The sequence below is a fragment of the Falco rusticolus genome, chromosome 12 (genome assembly GCF_015220075.1).
Source record: "Falco rusticolus isolate bFalRus1 chromosome 12, bFalRus1.pri, whole genome shotgun sequence".
NCBI classification, from domain to species: domain Eukaryota; kingdom Metazoa; phylum Chordata; class Aves; order Falconiformes; family Falconidae; genus Falco; species Falco rusticolus.
Genome location: NC_051198.1, coordinates 3,057,267 through 3,084,443, shown reverse-complemented (window position 1 = coordinate 3,084,443; position 27,177 = coordinate 3,057,267). Strand labels below are relative to the sequence as shown.

The window sequence follows — 27,177 nt, the reverse complement described above, 5'->3', positions numbered from 1 at the left end:
GTACACTTCACTTAGGCAGAGCCAGGAATTCGGCTGAATACATGTGTAGGAGAGTTTTACACAGTAGATGCTGGGGGTTTAACAACCTAAATCCATAGCATGCTGTTTCCCTGTCTGAGTGATGCTATTTTCCAGTGCTTTCCTAGCATAGTTTAGAGGGAACCCTGTGTCCTACAGATGGTAACCCAATCGTGTTTATATTTTTATGTAATTTTCTTTTGAAAAAATAAGAATTTACTACATATGTCCTAATAGCAGGTGGAAATATTTTTTACTCCATGTTCTACAGCTTCTTACCAGTTTTTTAAGGTAACTACGATCACTCTTCAACAGAATAATATTTTAAATATTAGCGTAATGAACTCCTCACAGCTAAAAACCAAGAGCAGTCACTGACTTAAGTACTTTAAATAATTAAGAACTCCCAGCCCATGCCTCCTCCTTGAGTGCTGAAATCTGAGAGGTTGAATTGGGTGGGGAGGATCCTAAGGATGATGTAATTATTGATGTACTTTGTTTGCAGTGGTTAACCCTTTGAGAGTTAAGCTGAACGGCAATATACACTTATGGTAAGCATCCTACAGGCCTGAAACTGAAACGGTATTTGCCGTTCCCAGTGTTGACTTTTTTTCTCCCTCTCTCCCATCTGCAGGGATCCAGAAATCAGTTTATTACAGAATTTGAAAGACCTCTTGGAAATTGATTTTCCACCTCGTGCTGCGTTAGAAAAAAGTGTAAGTTGCTTTTTGTTAATGATCAGTCCTTATTTCTGAATACGTAAAACTTAAATGGTCGCTTTATAACTGCCAGCAGAAATAAGAGACTTGGAAGAGAGGTAATTGGATTAATATATTGTCATAGGGACTTCTGAACTTCAAGCAACAATTGTCAGAGCTTGTTAACCTTTGATTAGAGGTGCACACTTTCCTGTGGCCTTCATAGCAGTAAGGCGATTAATAACAGGCTTCACTATTAAAAGGGAAGGAGGAAGTTCCAGAGTAGCTAATGAGATGTGGAAAATCCAAACATTCTGTTATGGATGTTGATGACTTAAGTTCTAATTAGGTAGAGCTGCTTAGAGGGGACAAGAGGCCATCCAAATACTGATGCATTTCAAACAAACTCGGAATTAATTTTTGACAATGCTGTAACACTGGATTACTAGCTTCGCTTTCACTTGTGAAATTTTTAAATTAATATCTGACGGAGGTCTTGCGTCTAATGTCCAACTGTAATGACAAATCATTGTGTTTAATAAAAAGGAAACAATGGGGCCCAAGAGCATGAAAATGCTTGTCAAACCAGATGCAATTTGGTGAGAGGATAAAATATAACAGAGTGTAAAGCCTGGAACATCTGGCAACTAATCTCACTCTTTATGCCATAATGGCATAAACATATATATTGAAGGCAAAAATATTTAGTAACTCCAAGTAACAAAAAATGCAAAAGCAAAGACAAATAGTTGAACGTGGTTTCTGTGCTACCAGCCCTGCCGCGCTGTAAGCTAAACCGTGTTGTGTTTTAAGGATTTTGCTAAGGACTGTGGAATCTGCTACGCCTATCGCCTCAACGGCAGCGCTCCCGATCAAGTGTGTGATGATCCCCGATGTGGACAACCCTTTCACCAGGCTTGCCTGTTTGAGGTAAAGTCATTAGCAGGGCCAACTTTGGTTTTTCCAGAAAATCAGCGTTGCCCGCTTAAATTGCAGATGAAGCAAAATCCTTTAAGGGTGCTGCAGCAGTCACTGTGCTTCCTCTTGTCTTCTGACCCCAATTCACACAGAAGCTCGCAGTGGAAGGGAACCCACCTCCCTCTGTGTGTACACAGACTGATGTGACCCACGCCACTGCCAGATGTTGATCTTTTGAAAACCACCTGGGAGAACAGATTGTTCTTAAATTCAATACGAAATGAATGTGAATTTTAATCCACTTCCTTCTATTCCAGTGGCTACAAGGTCTTCCTTCAAGCAGGCAGAGTTTTAACGTCATCTTTGGTGAATGCCCGTATTGTAACAAGGTAAGGAAAGCCAGCGACAATGATTGTAACAGTTTTTTTTAAAAAAAAAACAGAATTTGAGGCTACTATCTTCCCTTTAAATGTTGGAATTAAAAAGAGGAAGACTTTAAATTCCCATGCATTTAATGCATCAGTATTTAACTAAAGTTTTCTGAAACAGTGTAAAGATGGCTGCATGCCAGTTATCCACGTACTGGTGTCCATGTAACTAAATTATACTTTTTTAATATTGTAGCAAAGGTCCAGTTAAAAAAAAATAAAAATGAATCCAAACATTTGTAATACAAAACTGCCTTGTACAAATAGCTTACTCAATGCTTATGTATGCACTACACATCTGGGAAATTTAAGAGAACTTGCCTGTAAGAGATAGGTATTGACAGTCTTGTTTACAAAAAAAATAATAATCTTTTTCAAGCCCCTGACACTGAAATCTTCAACGAAGAAACTCTGAGAAAAAACCTGCGTGCTGGGAACACCGCTGCACTTACACTGAAGGCGTGGACACAGTGACATCAAAGCAAATACAAGGAAAGTAGTATTAGTGGCAGAAGTACAAGTATAGCTATACTGTAGTGGTATGTTTCATCAGTAAATGCAAGCCTAAATAGGAGAGCGAGAGAAGGACGGATGATGTCAGAACTGGTTTCTTCTAATGATCCTGGATGATCTGTAGCTAAGGGTTGATCTTGTTTCTTTTGGGGTTCTAAGAATGTTCCTGGGGGGTTGAATGGTGGTGGTTCTCTTGCAGCGTCTTTCTGCAGGGGAAAAAAAATAGTAATAATGAACTTAATATTGAATAACTAAGATGTGAATTGGAAAAACAGAGATATCAGAGATGACATCTAGGTATTTAAGTTATCCTAGAGAGAAAGCAATACAAAACTTACCAAGTCTTAGCTCTGGCATGTGTGTGTGTACATACCTCTCCCTCTCTGGGATAAGCAGGTATAAGTATATTGTATACAGTAAGTGTATAACATTAGGTATGATTAAACACCTAAAGAGACATACTCTTCATTGCTGAAGTCAACAGCTGAAATTCTTCTATAACTTGTTTCAAAAAATGTTAATTTTAGAAGTCTTTATGTGTTCTTGCCAGTAAAGTTTCAGCCTGGAAACCCTAGACATTACTCTGGAGTTTGATTTGCCATTTTAGTTTGTACAAGTTTTTGCATTTCACCGTGATTGATCACAGACAGCAGCAATGTGCTAGTAGCCGGGGTTTGTTGTGGCTGGAGGGGGCGGGTGTAGGGCTCCAGCAGCACTGTCATCCTCACCTTACCTTGCTGGTCTCCATCTCTGAAAGGAATCCCCAAACACTGCCAATCTGTTTCTCATATATTCAGGGCTTGACCGTATTTTCCACTGTCTCTTAGAAAAAAATGTCACTTTTGGCTTCCTTTCTGTGCCCCCATTCACAGGCTGTTAGCTTTACAGTATGTCCCACTCAATTTCAACCCTAGTAGTATCGTTTTCTTGGAGAAAACTAATAACCTAAATTGTAGTTCCTTGTCTGTCTTCCTGTTTTATTCCTCTTTCAAATTAGTGACAGGCATACCTGTTTCTTTGCTCTTGATTACATATGGGCCCCATCTGATAGAAAGGTGCTGTTCTGTCCGCCACAAAGGCAGCTCAGAGGGTTTTCTTCTCTGCTTTTTGTTGTTTCGATATTATTTTCTAGATGTTACTTCTTTCTCTCTTCCCAGTTTATTAGCTGTCCTGTCTCTCACACACATCCTGCTCCCATCAGCCAGGTGTTCCCCTTTCAGCATAAAAATGTTTCTCCTTTTAATTTATACCTGAAGTGTAACTGCTTTCCAGGAGCATCTCACTGGGCCAGCCCGCTCGTTCATTCATTGTCCCAGCCAATTGATGTTTTTTCTGAATTTACTTCCCCAAAAGACAAACCAAGGAGCAAGAACCTTCCCTCCTAGTTCTGTATTCAGACCCTTAACGGCCTCTTCTGTTAACAACAACAGGGTGGCCATCCCGGCCAGGTGACGGGGAGGTGACCACAGTTAACTGCTCCAGGCAGCTGCCTAACCACAGTGCTTGGAACCGCGCTCGGGAGAACGCGTGGCAGTCTCACACCACTCCAGTTCCCCCCCAAACCGCTGGGGTTTTTCCCCGCTTTTGTGCCTGAAGAATCCTCCCGAATTTTCATAACCTTAGTGCTCTAAAATTTCCAAGTTATAGTTTGTGTGTGTATATATATAAATACATATAATAATAATTTCTAAAATATACAGCTTTCCTTTACCAGTCTCCTAAATTATGTGAAAGGGAGTGAGAGGAAGTCTGCAAAATGGAACGAATACAATCCTGCCTTTTTTCCTTCTCTGGTTTCTCGTTTGAATATCTTAAATGTTATCTGACACCTGTTTTAGCTCTCCCCTGTTAACACAGGATACTCCACCAAACTAACAGTGCTGCAGCTATGCAGAATAATCATATTGGAATAGCAGCTCTTTCTTTAAAGAGACCAAATGAAAACACAAATATAATCTAAATACCAGACCGGTAATTGGTCCCTGTTTTATAAAAATGTAATTTTCCTTTCCTCCTCCAAAAAGGAAGTAAACACAGATCCCCAAGTTACTCTCTGGTGTCAAGATCTATACTCCACCCTGTGCACTTGCTGTTCACGTGAACAGGGGAAGTTACTCCAGCATGATTCCTCCCCTCCCCCCCCCCCCCCCCCCCCCATCATGTTGGAAACCTAAATGTGGCTCTCTTTCCATAGCTACTTCTTTCTTAGGACTGCAGTTGCTTTTACACAAAATACACAGGAAGGAGGTGATTTACTGTTCAGTGGTTTGTGGGGGGTTTTTTTGCTAATATATTTTAAATTTTACATTTGAGGACTAGGAAGTGGTGCTGGAATATCTTCATGTTGCAAAGCTGCATTTGCTACTTAGAGTCACTGAGGACTCCCGAGACGCATCAGAAGCTGTCTACCTTGCCGTCAGCCAAACATCACCAAAAATTGTTCTGCTCACCACTTTACTGCCTGATGCTCTCAGGTACAGCTGTGCTTTTTCTGCTTTACTCTCCTAGCTTGTACCGGAGTCTCCAGGCAGTGATCAGCAGACTGCTTGAATCAAAGAATTTTGGATTAATTATAAAGCTGTCTTTAAAGTTGCGTTTTTGTGTTTATTAGAAATTGTCCTCATTTACAGAGTTATTTTTTTATATGAAAGAAAAACGGTAGAATCTCTTTGTTGAAACACACTTAAAACTCCACAGAAAAGGAGCACAGAGTGATTACTAAGATGTATTTTATTCTGCATTATTTTTACTAAAACCTTGATTAATTTTTTCATCAATTTTTTAATGTACAGTTGAAGAGTAAGACTGAATACATTCATTCAACCCTTTTATGCAGTAAATTACCAATAATATTTGAAATGATTTAACTATTGAAATCCTCAGATTAAAAGGTGAGAATTTAAGAACTTTATAATTAAAGAGTGCTATTTCCCACTATGTAGAAAAGGAAACTACTGAAGTTAAGTTTCTACCAGGAAAACAGTGGGGTCCACAAAGGGAGTTGTCATTTCCCAACACTGATCTGCCCACCAGTGCCGTACTCAAAACGCAGGGCTTTACTGCTAAACCGTAAAGAACCTGAAGTGCTGGTTTGCTAAGACCATGAGCAGGCAAGCATCTAGTCTGCATACACTTAGTTCAGGCTTTGTTTTATTTTAAAGACTTCTTTTTGGGAAAGCTGATGCTTTCAGAGGGTGCCAGGACTCTTCTCATGTAACACCAGCCTCACCTTTTGTGGGCGGTCGGGCTCCTGAACCGCAGTGTAAAAGTCAACGGGCTTCTCTTGTGGCTGGAGCTGCCGGCGGGTTACCCGAGTGTGGGGCCTGCTGAGGCAGGTGTGTCCTTCCTCTTCCACCTTGCTTGGCTTCTGTTGCAGCGGTTTCGGTGAAGGCTTCGGGAAGTGAACCTGTTAATGGAGAGACAGTAAGCTGGGATGCTGCAGAGAAACCAGTAACGTTCAAGATAATCACAGGTACCGTCGCGATAGGTGGGCCTGTCAGGTCTGAGGCAGGAAAGGGCAGTGCCCTCTTTGCACTTGCTCCCTGCCCTTACAAGAAACTCGTAGAGTTTTATGTTTGGAGTAATAGGAGCCTGTAAGCACATGCCAGCTTTGGAGTTTGTGAGGTAGTGTTTGCTTTTTTCAAAAGGCAGACGGTGAGCTAAGAGAGCAAACTCCCAGGAGGTGCCATGCGTTCCTGCAGTGCCCGGCCCTCACCTGCTGAGGCTCTGTGTGGGGAAGCATCCTGTTTAATTTACTTGGCTTTTCTTCATCTTGGAGTTGTTTGCCTGTGGCCCTGGTACAGGCGTTGTTGTGACAGATGTATTCTTCACCTTCTGCCGCCTTTTGCTTCTGCTGAACTGGTTTTGGCATAGGCTTTGGTATGCAAACCTGTTGATGTACAATGAGCAATTTTGTTAGTTAAAAAAAGTATTTCAAAAAGAAAAATGTTCCATCTCCAGTACAGAGAGCAGAGAATGAGAGTAAGCTTTTATGTTTCTCAAAAGAATTGTTTTCAGCATTTTAATTATTAATAAATGTCATCTTCAAACAGTACAAAGTTAGAGCTGTGCTGTATTTGGGAAGTATCCTATAAAATTAACTTCAGTTATACATTTCAAAACGTTCACTAATAACCTGTAGCGGGAACGATGCCAGTAAGTCACTGTTCGTTTCATTACAAGTAGAGCCGAGTGCATTTTGTATCACTGGACCGAGTCAAATGCCAAACTCTCAAGGAAGATAATCACCGAGTCTTGTGACTCTGGTAGTCTAATGTAAGTGTTAAGGCTTATATTCTTTTACAGTCTTCTAAAAGGTAAACAGGCAATACACGGGGAGTAGTTGCATGAGTTAATGCAAGTTTTTTTCAGCGCTGCTCCAAGCACTACGTATCAAATGATGTCTGGGTTTGGCTTTTGTAACTTGGAAGACAAATGTAGCCCAAACACAGGCTCTATGCCACATGCCTTTGGTACTTCTGGCACACTAATAACTCTGTAACTGTAATGTTTGCATATGGTCCTCTACGCAGCAGCTGCATCTGAATATAGCAGCTAAAAAAGAAATAATGGGCTGCTTTTTTATACTGCAAATTAAATACAGGAGATAGAAACTGCACAAACTAAATACCGCTGAAATTGCCAGGAGGCACTTCGTACATTGTTTAAACCAAAACACCTTTTAAGAATGTAATCCATAGTTAAGTTCTGTGAAAATTACTAATGCTTGGAAAGGTAAAGGTGTATCTGTTCTGAACAGCAACGCCAAGTAGTTTCAGTCAGTCTGCCTCAGGACGTAACACTCTCGAGAGCCCCGAGAAGTGGAGCTGCACAGGGGAGGCTCAGTGCTTACCCCAGTGCGGGGGCCCGAGCTGTTTTCTCTGCACCACAGCACCGCACAGCGCCACGCAGCGAACTCTGCCATCTGCACAACATACGCGTGCCTTAACTGACTGCATCGCTTTCAAAACCGGACTTAGCAGCACTTGTGAAAATACTTACTTTTATGCCTAACAATTACCATACTCCATACGATGAAAAAACTACAGTGATGTAATTATTTAATATAAAATCTACAAAGCCTAGCAAGTCATCAGCTAGCCTCGCCATACTTCACTTGGCCCTACCACTAGCACTTTGGCTGTAGTGTAGGTGAAAAAGCTGAAAATAGTTATCCAGTGCTAAAAACTGGGGTGAGCAAATTTGAGAATCAACACAATATTTTATCACCTCTGTTAGTTGTGGAATTGAAACAAAGAACCAGGATGTTCAATTCAAAGCCACTGTTACGCTTTTTATGTCATTGCAAGATTAGTACTATGCAGGGACCCACATCTTCAAATTCACATTCCGTAGCAATTCCTCTTCACATCACGAAGCTTCAAGGAGCTAGCGTTACAGGAGCCCCTGGCTGGTACTTACGGGTGTCCACTGGTCTTCAGTAGTAGTTCAGAAGTAGTTAATTCAGAAAGGAATTAACCCAAACCCCCCTCTTTCCTGTGTACCAAACTGGTACAGGTGGAATCAAACAGGTCACGTGGAGTCAGATTCTGCTTATAAGCAAGAAGTGAGGAGACAGTGGCTTGTGTGTAGTGGCTCCCACTATTCTCAGGTTGCCTCTTTAATGGGAGGAGTGTTTGGTGAATAAAAGGAGAGGTGGAAAGGGAATACAGAGATGAAAAGATCCAGACCTAGGATAACTACTGACAGTGCCGTGAAGAGATGCAGTGGGAAGTGCCTGTCTGTCATCGAACACTTTGTCAGGACTGTAACACCAAAGTGCACCGGGCCTTGAATGTCCTCCACAGCTGCTAACCACGGGCTGAAAAATCAGATTTTCTGAAAATAGCAGTACATTTACAGAAAGTTCCATTACCTGCTCTCTCTACTTCTATTTAAGTACTCCTTAACTCCTTTGAATAACCCTAGAAATTTCCTTTCTGCAGCTGTTTTGCAGCGATTATTACAGGGAACGTGTGCGCATAAGCAGCAGAACTGGCTGAAGAAACATAAGTAAAAAATAGGTGATCATGGGAGCAGTGCTCGTATTCTTACTGTTCAAGAAGCAAGACACTCAACGCTAAAAATTTCTCTGAAAAAGTGATGACAGGTGCCAAGATTTAGTAATATGCAGACATGCTCTCTCTCTCTCTGATCTTGTTCTTGGCCATCAAAACCAATTCTGCTTAGTCCTACGGCACGAGAGTGGCGATAACTGACACTCCTCATTCATGGATTTTTCAGTGGGGTTGTGCACTTGCAAATAGCAAGTGCTACAGCAGCTTTTACAGCTTGGAAGGTCAGGATCATCTTTTATGCCAGTATACTGTCAAGTCTTAGGCCAGGCAAGAAGAAGAAGAAAATAGATTTACTATTCAGTATCTGAGTCTAAGAAATCAAAGACTCTTGTCAACCAGAGATCCAACAAGATCAGCTGGAGATGAGTTAACAGCTAACTCGTATTTCAATTCAGTTCAGAAAACAGTACAAAGTTAAAAAAAGCTGTTCAAATTAGTGAGGAAAAAGCGGTCACCATCATAGCAAAATAAGTACTGTCACTGAAATAGCTTTTGGGCTGGTTAGAAGAAAAAAGTGTGATAAAAACAGTAAAGTCAATAAAATTGCTAAAATAAGTATCTGTAATTACCAAGATCAAAACCCAGCGCCTTTTTATTAAACATGAACTTTTGTTCTGCCTTCCATAATACGTAAATAGTGCTGACAATTGGTTTGTGAGGCACTTGCTACAATAAAATGTAATTGTATCATGAGAGAAAGGTGACAATCAGGAGATCATGAAAAAATTACATATTCTCACTGGTGGTTAATTAGCCATGCAAAACCCCCTCAAACAGATATTCTCTTCTATTAGGAATGATTACTATGCAGGCCTACAGATGTCAATACCACAGTCATTCAAATACTTCTTTCCCTACTAATTGAAGGTTGTAAAGCTCTGGTGCCAAGGTTTTGCTTCCAAAGAGCTAATTTATGACTAGAAGGATATTTTATGTCTTCAGTTGCAGCAGCTACAAAACTCAGCAAATCAGAACCATCTGTGCACTGATACTTGAATCACCATTCATCTAGCAGCCTATCAGTCACATTAGTTTGCATCCTGCATTCTTGGCTCACGTACACTTACGATGGTCCAAAGTTCACCAGAAATATTAAAAATGAATGGTACCCTGACCCTGCCTTATTGCACAGGCACCAGGGACAGAAACGGGGCTTTTGCATACGGGGAGTTTCGAGGCAGAGCTGTGGGAGGACTGACATTTCACAGCGAGTCCAGTAAGACTGCTAACTGCCTCAATCTCCACTTATCAAAACATGGGTTTATTAGCTGTATAGTTTCAGACTTAAAAGTGAAATAGGAAAATACAACACGATCGCTGTCACTTTTAAAATTCTGTGTTAGCGCATCACATAGCACCGTGTGCCAGTAACACTGATAAATCCCAGAATAACAACTCCTCCACATTAGTGGCTGCAGGAGTATAAAGGCAAATGACAAAGAACAGTTTGAAAGCGAGAAAATGAATTAAATGCTTTCACTAATAAAGGTAACTTTGCTTTTAATCTGGAACGAAGGAAAAACCTGGCATTCAGGCTCGTCTTCAAGATGTTAGTGAACAAAGTCCTTGACTTCCCCATTATTCCTGAAAGTAAATCATTCTCCTCAGACCTACCACTTTGAAGTGAGAGGCTGTAGGTCAAAAGGACTCATGACAGTTCTTCCTCCTTAAGGGTTGACATCCCACTTTTTTGCAAAGGCAGGGGAAACAGGAATTAACAAACATGGTGTATTTAAGGCAAAAGAACTGCTGTGTCAGTCTCATTTTGAGATCTAAAACTATTTCCTCTTCTACAAAAGAAAAGGCAACAACCAAGCAGAAGATGTCAGAAATAAAATCAGAACTGTCTGTCTTACTTTTGACGTTTTGGCAGCACGGTGGTTTCGTGTGCACGCTGCAGCGGAAAATTCCAGAGGGCCATCGTAGCGAGTTCCACTTGACTCCAGTCCATCCAGCAGGATTTTCTTGAGCACTTGATACTTTGGCTTCTCATCATAAGCTAAGCCACACACACATGCCAAAAACTTGGATACTTCACCTGTAGAGCATATTTTAATGCAAATTTCACTTGGTGTAGACCTAGAACTTCAGAAAGAATTTAATTCCAAAATGGATGCCAATACAACATTGCCAGACGAGATGACACAATTTCAGCTGAAGACACACTCAAAACACAGAACTGACAATATCTTGTCCTTTTGAGATGAGAAAAGGAAAAGATTGACTTGGATAAACAAGCAAACCCTTAAGTGCTGTCTCTCATTACAGACATGCACTAATTCGTGCAGTACCAAAAGCTAGCTAAGTATAAAAATTAATCAAAATACTTTATCAACAAATACTGATAGCTCTGTGCAAGACAGAAGTATTTTCTATTTGACAGATCATAATACCCCTTTAAATACTAACTACTCTCAACAACACTATTTTAATCTGCACAGATGTTATATTTTCAATGCTTTGGGAAAAAGCATCTTTTTTTTTTTTTCTTTTTCACCTGTAATACTTGGGCAAATACTGGTTTTGAGATTGCATCCTAAACCAGTCTTAAGAGCAGTATTATTTTGCTATCATTATTCATTGGTTCTAGAAGCAGGGAAACCACTGAATGGGCAGAAATAATGCTGTTAGGAAAAACATATGAGGGGGATAAAACTTTTCAGTTGAAGACCCAAGTGCATCCTAAAACTGGAGTACTACACCAGATTAGCATCTGGTAAAATCCCAGGAGTAAATATTTATTAAATATGTATACACATCACGAATATATTCTATGTAATACATAATGCATTCCAATAATTCCAATACCTAAATGCTATGAAAATAAGTGAATAAATCAGAAATAGATACTGACCTTTGAAGGAAGTTTGGTGTTTTCCCTGGCTTACTTTTGTATTTCGGTGAAGAAAAATACATATGACAAGACAAACCGTCCATTCATTTGCTTTTTTAAAGTCCGAATACTAAGCACTAAACCTCTTGTAGGCAGTTGCCTACTGTTGCCATACTAACAGCCACTTCTGTTGCTAAGATAGGCACTGCTTCCTAACACCTTGGATTACATACGGCTAAGATCCCTTATGTCACTATGTGGTATACATCACAGATGAGACCGATCAAGATTTTTATGCTACCACACACCAGGGTTGGAAATTTAGCCCTCAATGTCCGTTTCATCTACTTAGTGCTTGTTTACGGGATAATGCAGGAAAGCAGCAGAAAAAGAGTTCCTGCAATAAAAGCATGAAGTATCCCGAGTATCCTGTATCGGTGAGCATCAAGAATCATTTATTACAGAGTGACCAGCATCCGACAGCATCCAGAAGTTTACTTTCTGCCCTTGCAGCAAACAAGCCTTTGAGCTAAAAGTGATGAAAATATAATAAGCTTGTACATGAAGGGCCTGATCCAGTTCCACTGAAGTCAGAAATATTAGTTCAATTAAATCGCACCCTGAATTAACGAGCGTGACGTATCACCTAATGGTGAGTATTACAGAACTACTGCATTATCAGCTAAATGCAGATATTGCAGATTGAATTATTCTGTGGGATAGGTATGCATAAGGGTATTATCCACTGTATTTTCACACAGGCTTGACTTCAAGGGGTTAATTCAAAGATGACTTCTGTTTGCACACTATAGTTTGCCCTTAGACCTGAGCCCCATCACACTGCATGGACTCAGGCCCGGTGAAGGCATCTGCCTTAAGGTGCAAAACTTAGCAGTTGCATTTAATTCTTAACGACTTTGTTAAATTTGTGTTACTTTTACTTATCTTCTGCTTCCCCAAACAGAGTGAGACATTAAGTATTTTTTGTTAACAGGCTGAACAGCTATGCGTTACATAGTGCAAGTACACTTACTACAGCTGCTTCCAGAAGAATCCCATTCCATCACTGAATCTGGGAGCTCATCCATAAGTCTGAAAAAACATGAGAGTGCAACAATTTAATGTGGTTTTGGAGCAGGTGATTCTTCAACTGGGATTTAGGAAGACAGCAAGTCTCAATTCCAAAGGGAGTGGACCTCCGGGATAGCTAATGATTCACAGGACTGCTTTTAAAACAAAATCTTTTCTTACCAGCTACATTTTTAACTCTTTGGAGACTGCCAATTGCACCAAGACCAGGCTTTCAGCTAAGACTGCACTTTAAGTTTTTCTTTGCAAAAAAAAAGAAAAATCCTTTGAAATGAAATGGCTTGTTCTGATTTCAGCTTAATGATTAATATTTGTATTTCGGAATTTATGAAGCAGTTCTGGCCTGCCTACTAGTAGCTTAGCATCAGGTTCTTTTTGCCATGTAGCTCACGGGCAGCTGGGTGATGGCTGTCAAAATTACAAGCAGGCACAGCAGGATCAAAAGGGGAGAGGGAGGTTAAATGACCTAAAGTCCCATGCACTTCATAAACTGAAAGGCAGGGGCCACAGGTGTACTTTCTGTCTATCCAGACACATAAATACCAAAGGACGCTGGAGCTCAGAACTGATGACACCCTAAAATCAGATGAAGTAAGGCCGGCTCTGATCTTCATGCAGGCATGAACCAGGATGATTTCCTAGCACCTGTAGGAACCTGCAGCTGCACAAGCCCCCTTGCCCTGAGTAAGTGAAATCCATTAGTTCAGTCTAGCTGTTAATATTGTTAAAGAATCAATTTTTTGGTTTTTTTGTTTAAAGGACCCATAAAGCTCCACCAGTAATAGGATATGTTCTCAAATGCATAAAGTTAGGGTACGCAAACGAATAACCTTCAATTCAGTGATTTGTTGTTTAGTATCAGAAATAAGGGAAATGAAACATATACACATAAACATTCCTGTAATCTATCTTCAATTCCAATTCTGATGGAGTCTCTCCTCCAGTTATGGCATGGCACAAACATTTCAAAATTAAAACATACCAGCAGTCCTTCAGCATCCCCTTACCAGTGGCCAGAGCTTTGGCAGAGTTGCCTCATTGCCCCAGCATTACTGGGCATGAAAGGCTATAAGCTGGTAGTGAAGAGATGAGAGGATGAGGGTTGGAGTTTCTGCTCCAGCTGCTGCCTTCCAGCTGCACCCCACCTTCCGGGGCCAGCTCCTTCTTCCTCACCATCACAGGCTGCAGCCAAGGACTGGCACACTCACAAGCGATTCAGCTCTGCTGCTTAACATACTTACTAACTTACAAGCAACTGGATACACACATATATGCAGATGTCTATTTCTGGCCTTTGAAAACAGTATAGGCACTGAAAATTAAGATAAATAAAAGGGGGTGACCTGAGCGAGTTACCCAATATCAAGAACGTAATTCCTTAGACTAATAGGATATTTCTGATAAATGGAATCTGTATCATTTTCTGTGCATTTCCTTGAAGCATCTGTTTGCTCGGCATCCTGAAAATGCTAGCAATCTAAGGGTTAACCACAAGAGAAGAATTAGTGAAGCAGCTTGATTGATTAAATTGATTTAACATTGAATTGTATAAGTGTTACCTTGCAGGGGGTTGTGTAATGATCAGAACTTCTAAAGGAGAAATATTAAACATAACATACGATGTCAACATTTACAGATGCAATCTGTATTATCCACAGTCTGCAGGCTAACCTTTTTCTCTGTTGAGAGCCGATGCCACACTGCATTTGCAGATTGATTTCTGCGGATCAGGTATCCCTATTGTGTACCTCTGTTGTGACTTGCCCTACTTAAAAGTTTGCTGCCTTCTCCAATTGTGATGTTACATTTATGGGTAACTACTCTTCTGTATAGGCTTCTACAGGCTACACTGTACCACATGCAATTAACTCTCTCAAGTCCCAACTGTGAAAGCAGAGAAAGAAAACACTAATACACTCTGTTGCTTTAGTAAGCTCTTAATGAGTCATGCTGGGAAAAAGGAAAGATTTTAATCAAGTTCCTTAATATTTTGGTATTTAATTGTTTGTAATGGCAGTAGGCTTATATAACATTAAAAACCTACAGAAAAACATCTGAAAAATAGGATCATACAGAAAGTTAAATAAATTGAATGCACGTGTGGAAAAACTTTCAAGAGATATTTGCACTATAGTCTCTACAAAGCCCCCATGAAGTTTAATGGACACACAGAGCAACCTTATGTATGTGCAGTAAGGCCTGCACTTATTCACAAATGTTTTCTTTAAGAAAAAAGAAAGTTTAAAAAATACACAGCACAAAAATGTGTGTACTGTGCGTTTGAATTTATCATCTCTGTACAGCAGTACATACATAAACATGTGGAAGAAGGTATACATGCACATAAGAGGTCACATTTTAAACCGCTTCTAACATCCCTGTTAATTAAGGAAAATTGTTTTAGTTTTCTCAAAAGATGCTATTCTACAGCATGTGAAGCTGTCATTTTCAGACCTGTTTTGTAAAGTGATGAGGACGTTGCAGGGTTCTAGGGTGGTATACATGTGCAGAGGTGTACATGTGTGTGGTGTCATATTTTTTACTTTGTTTTCGCAGCCTGGACAGCCTCAGGGTCCTTCAGGTTCTGTTCCCAGGGCAGCTTCCCACATAACCATTGCAGCATGCAGTAGCCAAGGATTTCAAGGTCACCTCGTCTGGATGGGGCTAAAATGGGGGGAGGGAGTGGGGAAGAGAAAAAAAAGAAAAAGATGAAGAATAAGAACCTCTTCTTAGGAAATAGAAAAGACTTTGATTGAACTAGTGTTGATGAAATATGAAAAAGCCAAATGGGCAAAGTGTTTTGTTTATTCAGCTGTATTAGACCTAAAACGCCCCGGCATTTGGCCACAGTCCACAGACAGGCAGTGACTTGTTACTGTTGAAGTAAGGGTCAGTTTCCTCACCTCCTCCAACTTCATCCTTCCTCAGTCTGGCCTGTCACATGGACTTGATCCCCATGGCCTCTGACATGATCCAGACAGCCCATAACTGAGTACCAACACTTTCTCAAAGAGCCAAGCAGTAAAACAAAGAAATAAATGTCTGCTGCTAAATTGCTAACACATGTTCCAGGAAGTCCATGGGGTCCACATTGGTCATGCAGGGACCCTGTGAGTGCAGACTAAACACTGATGGCCTTTCCTGTTCTCCTACAGAGCTATTTGAACTTGGAAGATATGACAAAACTGCCATCTAGTGTACATTTATACACCAAAACCATCTGCTTAGCGGTACCACAAACTGTTTGTTTAGAGAGTCGTAGCACAAGCTAAAATACACTTGCCGTTTAGCAAGTCCTGTGTAAACTTACCACTACTGCTTCCAGAAAGGAAGTTATTTCACAGATTTACTCTCACTCTGTGTACCTCAAACAGATATACCAGCAACAGAATACAAATACAATAGATATAACTCCATCAAAAATTAACCCCATCTCCAAACATCATATATGGAGAAAACCAGGAAACTGAAGTTCATCTATAGATTGACTGTTCCAAAAGAAAGAGGGGAAAAAAGCGCAATACTAAGAGAGCTGCTATGGCTTGCTGCTCTTCAGAGGAAACCAAACTTGAAAAAACTGAACAAGCAGGACTGCTGCAATACTTCTTCATATGCTTTTGACTTGCAGCCTATAGTTTGCAAGTCAAGATCACATGGAATCTGCAGAAACAGAAATTGTCAATCATGATTAAAGATGGGCAGATGTAGAAGTTGAATTTATGCTTTTCCAAAATGATTTTGCACTTTCCAGAAAGGAAAGAAGATTGCAGGTTTTGTACTTTTTGTCTAGCATAAAGAGTAGTAGTTGAGCGTAGTGCTGTTAATTCAGCTGTAAACAGATATCATATTTTATGGGCCTTCATTAAATAAATTCCAGGAAGTCACTCAGCAAACTTATCTTTTAATTTAAAAAGTCATCTGCTAAAAGCTACGGTGCCAACACATCATAACTGTTTCTTGTTACCGTACACACATTATTGTAAAAGCAGAAGATTAGTTCTTATACATTCTTTATCTTAACTGCTATTAGACTACGGGATTATTGAAGGCCCTCCAATCTAACAGAATGCTACACTATCCCTTGGGTGTCATTTATTTTCTGCACTAGATTCAGCAACGTCCTAATGCAAGACTTGGCTCTCATGTTAAAATAAAAACACAATCTCTACCACTTGCTGTTCTGTAGTGATTTCTTCAGCCATAAATCTCCTGTTAACTGTGGAACAACTCCATTCATACACATGTGTTCTCAACTCCTTTTTTCCATTCTGGCAATTCCAGATTATAACCATATAATTCAGCACTTTTGATTGCAGATCCTCCAGTTTTCACACAATGCTTTTCTGGCACCTGCTTGTGTAAGATGGGCTACAGAAAGTGGCATTCTGAGAAAAATTGTCAAAATAACAATGGACCACTTTTTTCCACTGAGGGACTAATTGATATGAATCTGTAAACTATGCTAAGTCAAACAGATTTCAGAAGCTCACCTAGGACAACTCATTTTCTGACAAAACTGTCCCCCCAGAGAGTAGAGTTTACTTTGCAGTTAACAGTTTGACCATCACTAATTACCCTCTCACACACATGCAGATATCTTCCAGCCATTTCCTGACTAATACTAGAGCAATGCCTTCAAAAATAGGGAGATAGGTGCAAGTAAGACTTTACTGTAACAAGTAGTCAGCTAGGGAATAAAAAAAAAAAAAAAATAAAAAGTACATGTAACGAAGCCATACATCACTAAAAAATAAAAGGGGAAATGTTTTACAGAGAGATGGTAAACTCCCATATCACTTTATCTCCCAGGTCACTGCAAGCGTTACTACATAAAGACATTTACATGTGTTTTTCATAGAACCACATGAAAATGTCAGCGTTTGATTATTTGACTGTACTAGCCTATACTTTCTGTCTGCTCTTTTGCCAGCTTTGTATTAGAGATGCTAACCTAAATCATTTACATTCTTATTAAAAAAGTATTCAACTAACTAATCTTTAATGAATTAATATTATCTATGAACAATGGAATAATTAATTTTCACCCCAAAGAAAGCACCAATACATAAGTTTCTGCTATATGTTTACTTGTAAAAATAAATCTGCTAATACAATTGACGTTTACAAGAATTCTTGATAAACATCAACTGAGAGAAGTCAATCTGGCTTCATTTTAAATGTGATAGCCATGAAAAAATAAAACAATTCTGCTTGATAACTTGTCACTGCTACAAGAGCATACATTCAAAATAGTACTTATTTAAATCAAATTCTCTTTACTTCTCTGTAGACTAAAAACTTTTTTTTTTTTTCTGTAATAGATATTTGGGTTCTGCGTTTCTATTCACCAGGATTTTTTTTTATTATTATCTTAGTCTCAGATGAAATACTATTTAATGAGAACATGTTGGTGACATTTTATTTCACAGTATTTTTATAGTTTCATTTTTTAATTTGAAGATTTAAGGCCTGATTCTGTCCTCAGTCCTGCCAAGATAAATCAGGAACGACTCCACTGAAGTTAATGAATTAACAACCTGTCAATGAAATCAGTCAGGCCACAACAAGTTTTATATACACCACAACCATATACTCAACACGCAGGCACAGGATTCAACGATAACTCAGAACAACATAACTGAAGCAATTCACTCTGAGAAGAAAATACATTATGTATCACTGTATACTGGATTTGGCAGCTATCTGAGCCCTAATTTATATTCAGATTACTATTTCAAAATAGATCATAAATGACATCACACTGGCCACAATATGCTCTCAAAACTACACCGCTCCCAGGAACTCATCTGAAACTCATGTAAAAATGGGAGTTTTCCTTTATGGCCCTTGTTAAGCTAACTTTCTCAAGCCTTTGCAAAGATCTAGGAGACTAACGAGTGACATATGAAATGTTCTTCTATTATTTTTAATTAGCACTGTTACATTATAATTTCACCATTAGTGTTTCTTTAGATTGGAAGCTTTTCATTAAAAGGATCATTTTAGTTGCTCATATTGCATCTACATGCAGTAGAACCTCCAATTCTCACTGGCATTACAGCATACAAATTAATGTTAATTCACAAACAAATATAACTCATACCACAGTCATTAATCCAAAAGCCCATAAAGGAAAGGAGTGTTAACATGACCATGGAGAAATATAATTATGTTAAAAATATATCATCACAATGTTTTAATAGATGAACTAAAAGTGATAGAACTTCTTAGTTCAAGATTGAGATGATAAAAAAAACAGGCAAATACAAGACTTGTCAAAAATCAGTGCCTCTATTAAAGGCAGGGGAAAGGAAAAGACAAAAAAAAAAGGCTGCTAATGAAGCATTGCTTCCCCAAGATACTGGTCAGTCTGAGAGTTCACCGCAGCAGGATAGCGACTAACTGAATAGAGCGGGTGGCTACGGGGAAAAGGTTAGACAAATAGAGTTACATTTACAATGAATGTTAATGCTTGGAGGCCATTCTGTACAGAGTTATCCAGTCTCAGGCAGGGCAACTGTCAGCAGGGGCCAGGAACAACCTCCCCTCCCCTCACACACAGTTCTGCACCATTAGCTTGGCATGTTGCTGACGTACTCACTGACAATAACCACCACCACAGAACGCTGGAAGGAAAAACCCAGTGCAAACACGGTCTCACCACAACTGTACTACAGCTCTTCCAGAGAACTCAGTCTGGGACATGGCGACAAGCCACTTGTCCGGTGCCAGCTATGGGCTCTCTTCTAAACTTGGACCTTACAGCTATACTCAACTGCTCATACAGCTGCTCGGCACGAAACATACTGCAGCACTGGCAGAAGTTCCCGCAGTTGTTCCCAGGGGGGATACAACTGTCACTCTCCAGCACTGACCTCGCCTTGGGCAGTCACAGAGGTGCCGTGCTGACAATACTGGCCTCACAGTCCTGAGGACTCGCACCCTCTCAAAGGCAGCATCAAAGCTGGCAACCAGCCCAAACATCAGCACGGCTCTTGTCAGTCATGGGATGCAGTCCCAGCACAGCAGCTGGATAACTCGTTTCAAAGCCCACAAAAACAGCAACGCTACTGCTGCTGTCCTGATGCAGCCAAACTCACAAGCACACAGTGAGCCAGCAGGTCTTAAAGGCCAGAAGTTCCCAAACTGTGATCCTCAAACCTCTTCACAACAGCAGAGCTTTCCTGGACAATCACAACCGCCTAATGTGCGGGTGCAGGCACGTGCACAGCAGCCTGCAAACAAGCAGTTACATGCACCCACGGACCAGCAGGGTGTAACTGCAGAGCCTCCCTGTTTCCCCACTTGCTCTGCTGCAGCCATAATCGAAGAGTACAGCCAGCTGCAGGATTCTCCTCTAAACATGAAGAGAGAATGAATAATCATCAGGATGGTGGAATGGGATGTGCTGAAAGGAAGAGGGCTGGGGTCCTGATTTGGTGGGGAGACGTTTATGCAGTGGGAAGTTTAGAAGATGCAAGGGAACTTCACCACAAGATCTGAGTGGGAGATAAAATAGTGGTGGCAAGAGGTGCAGATACCTGGTTGGAAGTAAAATGTTCCAAGCTTGCAGCGAGGAGAACGTGTGGCAGGAGAGTGGGGACAGGAAGTTTTACTCTTCTTTCACATCTGTGTGGCAGAAAAAAAATCACAGAGGTAAGGGGCTGACAGGTAGGGGCTGACAAGCAGCTGTGAGATTCACTAACTTTTTGAACTCATGGCGTAGAGAACAACAACAGCCAAAATTAAACAGCCAATTCCCAGCCACACTCATCAGTTCTGCTAGAAAGTTGTGAGGCTCATCATCTTATTTTGCCACTTCTGGACATTCTTGGCAGGACCCAATAAGCTTACAGAGGTGGTTATAGGAACCTGTTCAATCTTATCTTCACAAAAGCCCCTCTTCTTTCACTTACAATGACCTCCTGCTCCATCTTCTGCTGGGCGCATATTTCTAATCAAACACTCAGAAACGAAAATATCTTTTTATTTATTTTACACTGCAAAGTTCCACCCATTTTTTGCCAGACCAGTTATATTTTCCTTTTATTTTTAGGATTTACAGTTTGTCCTGCACACAGTCTTTGGGAAAGACATACCAAACTACAGCAAATCAATAATTCATTTGACCAACAAAAAAATCCAGCAGGCTCCCTCTGAATCCTAACTATACATGGACAGATGCCAAATAAACCTCTTGATCCAGAGCCATTTAGAGCTCTGTTCTCTGGAAGCCATGCAGGCTTAGAAAGGGCGTGTTTCCAGGCATTGGTGTTTGTATTCTTGCACATCCTTCCTCACAAAAGGAACTCCGTGTATATTCTAGTCAACTCCCGCATATAAAAGAAAAAGAAAAACGGACAAGCATCGAGCTATGTTCTTAATATCAAACTGCAACAGTTTTGTCAGACCAGTGGGGAAAATAAGAACAAGAACTGCAGAGCCTTCCCTACAATCAGCCCAATGCCTGCATTGCCCTGTACAAACAGTGTACAAGCATTTGGCTGGACCTCCAGGAGCACATGTTGCAATGACCCAGTGTGAGGGGCACAAAGAACTGGCTGAAAAAAAGACATCAAACATAGCTGGAACTGCCTTCCCCTAATACTGAAAATGAAAACAGGCACACACTCTTTTGCTTGATGAAACCAGCTCAGACAAAACATATTCACCAGCTACCAAAAAGTGACAACCAGTAGGAGGCAAGCATCATCAGATATTCTACTTCTCTTTAAGGCTGTCAGAAGTCCCACCGCTGTCTTAAGCAGCCTTTACTATTCTAGATGTAAATAGAAGACCTGCAAGGATTTTGGTAGGCCCTCTATCCAATGCGAGAGATGGCAAAACTGCTAATAGTTACTGTGAACCATCGTTAAAAGGAAGAGGAGAGTCATCTTGAAATCGATGGCAAACACAAATATATGCTGGAGGGAATTCAACATAGACAGTTCATATTCTTATGTTCATCAATGATAGCAAATTAAAACTGGTCTTATGCACTCAATGCACAGGACTGGAGTATTTAAAAAAAACTCAATATGTTAAGCGCAGTATATCTCCAGAGAAATTAGGTATTGACTGCATGCCTCAGTGAGTAGAAAATCTACAAAAATCCATAGGAGACATTGATCCAAATATTACTTTTTAACACTAACTATGTAACAATTTTTTAAATGTACACTGGGTGCAGATATAATTCTCTTTAATTATCAATCAACAAACAAAAATGTAATACTGTTTATACAGTATGGTCTTTAAAAATGAATACAATGAATACACTCAAATACTACACTAAAACTAACAGTGCAGCTGTGCTACATGAAATTTGCTGCAAGATAGAAAGGTTTTAAATTTAAAAACCCCACATGCTGGTTGCAGTGAGATCCAGCCACCACATACAGAAAAGCTGATGGTGTGGGTCAGATCACGTGGCAAAGGCCAACTCGGGTATCAACTTGGTTCAAAGTGAACCCAAGACACAGACAGGGGATGTAACTGTCTGGTTGTGATGAATACTTGCAGACACCCGACAAGTCTGGAAGCCTCCAGGCAGCACTACAGCACAGAAGAGCCAGCCTGTGGGGCCCACATGCGCTGGGCAGAGCACAGGTGAGCCACACAAAACTAAAGCCAGAACCAACACAAAATGCTGAGGCATGAGGCAAGGGAGCTGCTCCCATCATTTTCCAGCACAGGGATAATTCCTTTTCAGTTCCAGCACAAGGTCAAAGCCACCAGCACCACCAGCATACACTGGCACATGCTAAAGTACGTTGTTTGAAGGCAGTGATTCGTCATCAGCTGCCACAGAAACGGCACACTCAACTCAGCCCTTATCAGCTGTCAGAAGAATATGGACTAATTCAACCACCCAGAAGTGTCACCACACAGTGGCCGCTAGTAGGAAACTTTCTGGATCTCTGTGGACTGCATAATCTCTACACCTGATGAACTCCATAGATAGCTTGGGGAATAAATAGGCATGCAGCTGGGTTAAACTCTCGATTCAACTAGGGAAACACCAGTGTTGATTTAAATTAATGGGAAGCGGTTGCATTTGATTGGCTTTATGCAAGGGGGTTATCAGCTTCAAGTATTGCCAAGAGCCACTTTTGAAAGCAACAAATTTGTAATTTTGTTGTAAGTTTCAGCATGTACCTCCAATAGGTGTATATATTGAGGCAGCTCCTTTATGAGCAAGTCAAAATGTTCTCATTTGTCTAGCTCAATACAGTGACTGGTATAGTCAAGGTTTCTGAGATTGGAGATATTTATGTTGCCATGTATATTCAGGAAATGACCTCTGGAAAGGACCTCATTTATATAAAATAACATTTAACAATTAGAACTATATTCCAAGAGTATTTAAATAAAAAAATACTCTACCGGAATGAATGCTGTCTATGCAGCTTTTATTTGCCAACAGTGAAGCTAGTCTTCAAACACTTTTTGTAAGCACACCCCACCTCACTTGGTACATGGGATTGTGCCGAGACTCAATCACGAGTTGGGAGCACAGAGATTGTTGAGCAAAGCAGCCCTTTGCTCCAGCTGTTGGAAGTCTTTCAGTATCCCGAAACATCTCCACAAATCTAAATCTCACAAGAGATGAGATGAGGGAAACCAGTCACTGTGTTCTGCCATCCAGACCTGTGCAATCTCCAACAGAAGTCGCTGCAGATGCATGTTTTCCCTGGGATGCTGAGAGACCTGCTGCAAATGGGAAACACTGGTGACTTGACCTTAGTGGATTCAGGCTGTTACAAAGTCAGAGCTGAGGCATTCAATGTGAATAGCTTGGATTGTCTGCAACATACCAGATACCACATCGTGTTCTGCAGGCTTTTCCAGCAGAAGCATCAGAAAAATCCATGGATTTTCTGTTTGCAGCTACTAACAAGCAAAAAATTTTCTAGTGTAAGATGGGGGTAAGCTCACCCAAGCTATCCTTCTGAATATTTTGTTTTCTGGAGTCCTCTGCTTTTCGCCCATTCTGTCATGGCTTTAGCTACTTGACCGGGTGATCTATCCCACAGATTGCAGAAGACAACAACTTAATTAACACTTGCATTGTGCACACCTTTTGCACAATGTTGAAAGTTGAAATATTTCCCTAGACTTTCAAATAAAAGGAATTATCTGTCCTGTAATCACATGCCCATCAACAGATACCTGCCCACGAGAAACAAGCTGCTGTAACTATCCAACTGTCAAATCGCAAATACTCCAGCTTCTACCTGTTCTTCAAACACCATCCACATCAAACACTAGTACACAGCCACATTGCTCACGCTACCAGGGAAAGCAGCCAGCCAGATCTCCAGAAAACACACTGTATGCTTGGGAGGGCTAGAAGAGTCTGAAACAGATGCCCTCTTCACCACAGAATATTTTTTAGCAGGTGAAATTGTGCAATTGTCTTAGTAGCAAATACTTGACAGTCTTATTTCATTTTTCCTAATGACCAAAGTTAAACGACTGCAGGTTTTAACAGCGCCGGCAAATTATCAAGACCCTCTACATTACATGGTCAATGGTCCTTTTAATAGAAAAAGCAATAATATACAGTTGTTTGTGCCAACTAAAACTCATTAGAAAGTATTAGTTTAAGGTAACAGTTCAGCAGCTATTAACAAGCACAAATTTCCACAGTTATCGCTTGTGACACTATGATACTATCAAAGCTGGCAGCAGAAAACCATTCCTTTTGTTTTAGAAGATCTTGGTGGGGGGGAGAGAGGGGGGAATACGGGAAAGAAAAGTTAACAAAAACACTGTTTCATAGCAAGAGTCGAAGTTTTTCAATAATCACCATTTTTTTCACTAGCATAACATTAGAATTGACTTTTAGTCTTGCTGACATAGCAACTAAGAAAGTTGTGTTGCATTGACCATATTGATTGTGAACAATGCAGCCATCAGTGGGACTTTGCACCATATATTTTCAATATTGACCTCCCATTCCCTTTTCCATGGCTCTATGGGTCTGCTATTGGATTTGAACTGCAGTGTAATAAACAGCTAAGGTTTAATTAATGGTAAATGAATACAAGACATAGGTTATGACTTTAACTAATTAGGGAATTGTTGAATTAAGTCTGCCTTGGAATGCAAGGCAGTACAATCAATATCCAATAAAAGGACTATGTATGTAATTTACCTGCAAATGTGTTTCCAATACCATCAAAGTGAGTTTAAATAAGTAAGATATATGAAAGGTTACTGGAAAAAAGATTTCAAAAAGTTAACACTTTATGGCTTCCAAAAAGGTTTTTCTCCTTGCAGAAGGAATGTCATCTTGAAATATCCTCTCATAACACAGATGGTGACACTCAGGCACAGCTCTCCCTAAAGGACAGTGCAGACTCAAAACATTTTTCCTTGACAATGCAACATTAGTAAATATTGCCTCTGCCTCTACAGAGTATAGCAAACACAAACCACTACTCCCAACACGAACCAATTAAGTTTAATGGCAAGCTCTTCTTAGGGTCCACCTTCCAGCACCATACATGCAGCAGCCTTTCAGTTTTAATCAAGCTGGCCCCCTTCCCCCACCAGCCCCGGAGAAGCATTCCCAGGTACAAGAAGAGGTCATCACACAAGGGTCTGATCAACCCTGAGCAATACCCAAGACTACTACTATTGTATACATCAGCTCACACAGCCTGATTACTCATTCTGTAATCACTCCTCTGAAATAAAAAAAAAAAAAAAAAAAACCAAAAAAGAAACCTACCTACTCCCTTGTGGGCATCTACGCTGGTAAACTCTATTGTCCCATTATGGCCCTTCCTAGGATTTTCCTGATACTGTTTGTGGTTCCCATTGGGACAATATCTGTAGGAAAGTCCATAATCTGCAAGATAAACCTGGAAGACATGAACAGACAAATGAATAATGCTTTTGTCCTTTGAAAGTATAACCTTTATAATTAAGTCTTAAGAAACTGATGGGTTAAGGACAGCCTTAGATCTAAATTTTATTAAACCAAATGGTGCCTCAGGATAAAATATGTACAACTGGGGGCTATAACAGCTGCCCTCCCCATTTAAATCCTTCCACTACTATACTCTTACCTTATTTCAGAGTTGAGGAGAATTTCAGTCTTTTTATTTTGTTCCTAAGCTCTCTCCTCTCCAGGTGGGCACCCTAGACATCATAAACTGCAATATGCCTTTTATGTATCCTCACGTTGCTTTTGGGACCCCTTCCCCTACTTACTTAAACAGGCACATACACACCTCTGTTCAAATTTTCCATCGGCTGAGACTGTGCAATTTCATAACAGCAGTGCAACTCAAAAGCCAACCAGAGGAAGTGAGAGGCAGCAGCTTGCAGCAAGACTGGACACAGAGCTCTAGCGCTAACAGGGACCATGCCCACAGGGCTGCTGGGCATTAGCCTAACTATAGTCTCATTGTTTTGAATGTCAGTCAGTAACTTCACACTGGCAATGACTATTTAAACATAAAGTGTAAGATAAAGCAAAGCAAAATAAATTACCTCCTCCCCACCCAGAAAGCAATCTTAGGAAATCACTCCTGAATTTACAAAACATTTTGAAAAGGCACAGAGCCAGATTTCACTCTCAGTTACTCTGAAGCATGGAGCTAAATCAGTGTAAGAGAAAAAAATTGGGTCCCTACTTGAGCAGCAAGCTCATGCATTCTGCCACATTTACCCTTCCATCCTGGCACAGGTGATTTTTTTTTTCTTTCCCCAAGATGCTTCAGTATAGCTACCTAAAGAACCACAGTTCTGAATGACATATCTGGAATACGCACTTGCATAATCTTGGGACTTAACTGCAAAAGTATTAAGTGACTTTAAAACTTAGTCTTGCAAACTTTTATGGTATTTTGAAACTGAAAACAGAACAGCTCAGGACAGCTGAATTTTACTTTCTGTTCTTCTGCTTCCTGTCAAGACAAACCTGAACATGCAATCTGGCTCCTACCCCTCTACTTCTCTATAGACAGTGCATGCAGTACTGCATCCGTGTCAGTTCTGCCACCCACATAATTTAGATTAAGGGCACAAGTCCACTCCATGAAGTTCAGATTAACACGTTCTACCCTCCAACAGGGGTAGACTTACTACATTCACATGGTCAATTACTGCATTGCAGCCGACGAGCAGTAACTTGTTGAAAGCAGTGGAATCTAATCACTCTGTCCATTCCACAATATCCCACAGGTTATTTTCTCACTTCAGCCTGGCCTTTGCCCCTTACATTGACCAGTTCTCACATCAGGTAATTGGCCTTTTTTTTTATAAATATCCAAGTATGGTACTTCCACTTTAAAAAGAAAACAAAGAAAAAGCTACAGATTGCTCCTATATTGCCAAAGGAACTGATCTCTGGGACAAAAGCTACATCATACTATATTAAAAAGAAAAACTTCTTCTTATTCAAACCTTAGTTTTGTCTCCTGTCACTAAAAAACAGCTTATCTTATAAAAGTCTAACATAAACTCTGCTGGCACTTACTTGTAATTTAATTATGTCACTCCTGGTAGAGGAAACAAACAAAAAATCCTCAAGAAAATTTAACGCATTATTTTGTAGCACATTCTGTTGAACTACTGATTCCTGTTTG

At 40.3% G+C, this 27,177-nt stretch overlaps 2 protein-coding genes and 1 long non-coding RNA gene across 5 annotated transcripts in view; 2 read left to right on the top strand and 1 right to left on the bottom strand.

Moving 5' to 3' along the window:
• The window catches only part of FANCL (FA complementation group L), a 30,378-nt gene extending 27,824 nt beyond the window's left edge, over window positions 1-2,554 (top strand). Inside the window, exons 10-14 of the mRNA XM_037405024.1 lie at window positions 524-569; window positions 653-734; window positions 1,530-1,646; window positions 1,952-2,023; window positions 2,442-2,554. Of these exons, the coding sequence (XP_037260921.1) occupies window positions 524-569; window positions 653-734; window positions 1,530-1,646; window positions 1,952-2,023; window positions 2,442-2,477 (353 nt within the window). The 3' untranslated portion in view covers window positions 2,478-2,554. The remainder of the gene's footprint in view (window positions 1-523; window positions 570-652; window positions 735-1,529; window positions 1,647-1,951; window positions 2,024-2,441) is intronic.
• Window positions 2,079-27,177, bottom strand: part of VRK2 (VRK serine/threonine kinase 2) — a 46,324-nt gene continuing 21,225 nt past the window's right edge. For 2 of the 3 annotated variants that reach the window (XM_037405022.1, XM_037405023.1), the window contains 7 exons: window positions 25,314-25,446; window positions 15,118-15,238; window positions 12,519-12,577; window positions 10,509-10,690; window positions 6,291-6,464; window positions 5,805-5,981; window positions 2,079-2,781 (listed from right to left, as the gene is read on the bottom strand). In XM_037405022.1, the coding sequence (XP_037260919.1) occupies window positions 2,539-2,781; window positions 5,805-5,981; window positions 6,291-6,464; window positions 10,509-10,690; window positions 12,519-12,577; window positions 15,118-15,238; window positions 25,314-25,446 (1,089 nt within the window). In that variant the 3' untranslated portion in view covers window positions 2,079-2,538. The remainder of the gene's footprint in view (window positions 2,782-5,804; window positions 5,982-6,290; window positions 6,465-10,508; window positions 10,691-12,518; window positions 12,578-15,117; window positions 15,239-25,313; window positions 25,447-27,177) is intronic. The other variant, XM_037405021.1, reaches the window with a different exon arrangement.
• Window positions 5,962-15,216, top strand: LOC119155922. The gene is made up of 4 exons (XR_005106919.1): window positions 5,962-6,047; window positions 6,758-6,850; window positions 11,861-14,305; window positions 15,131-15,216. It is a non-coding gene; the product is annotated as an uncharacterized LOC119155922 (long non-coding RNA).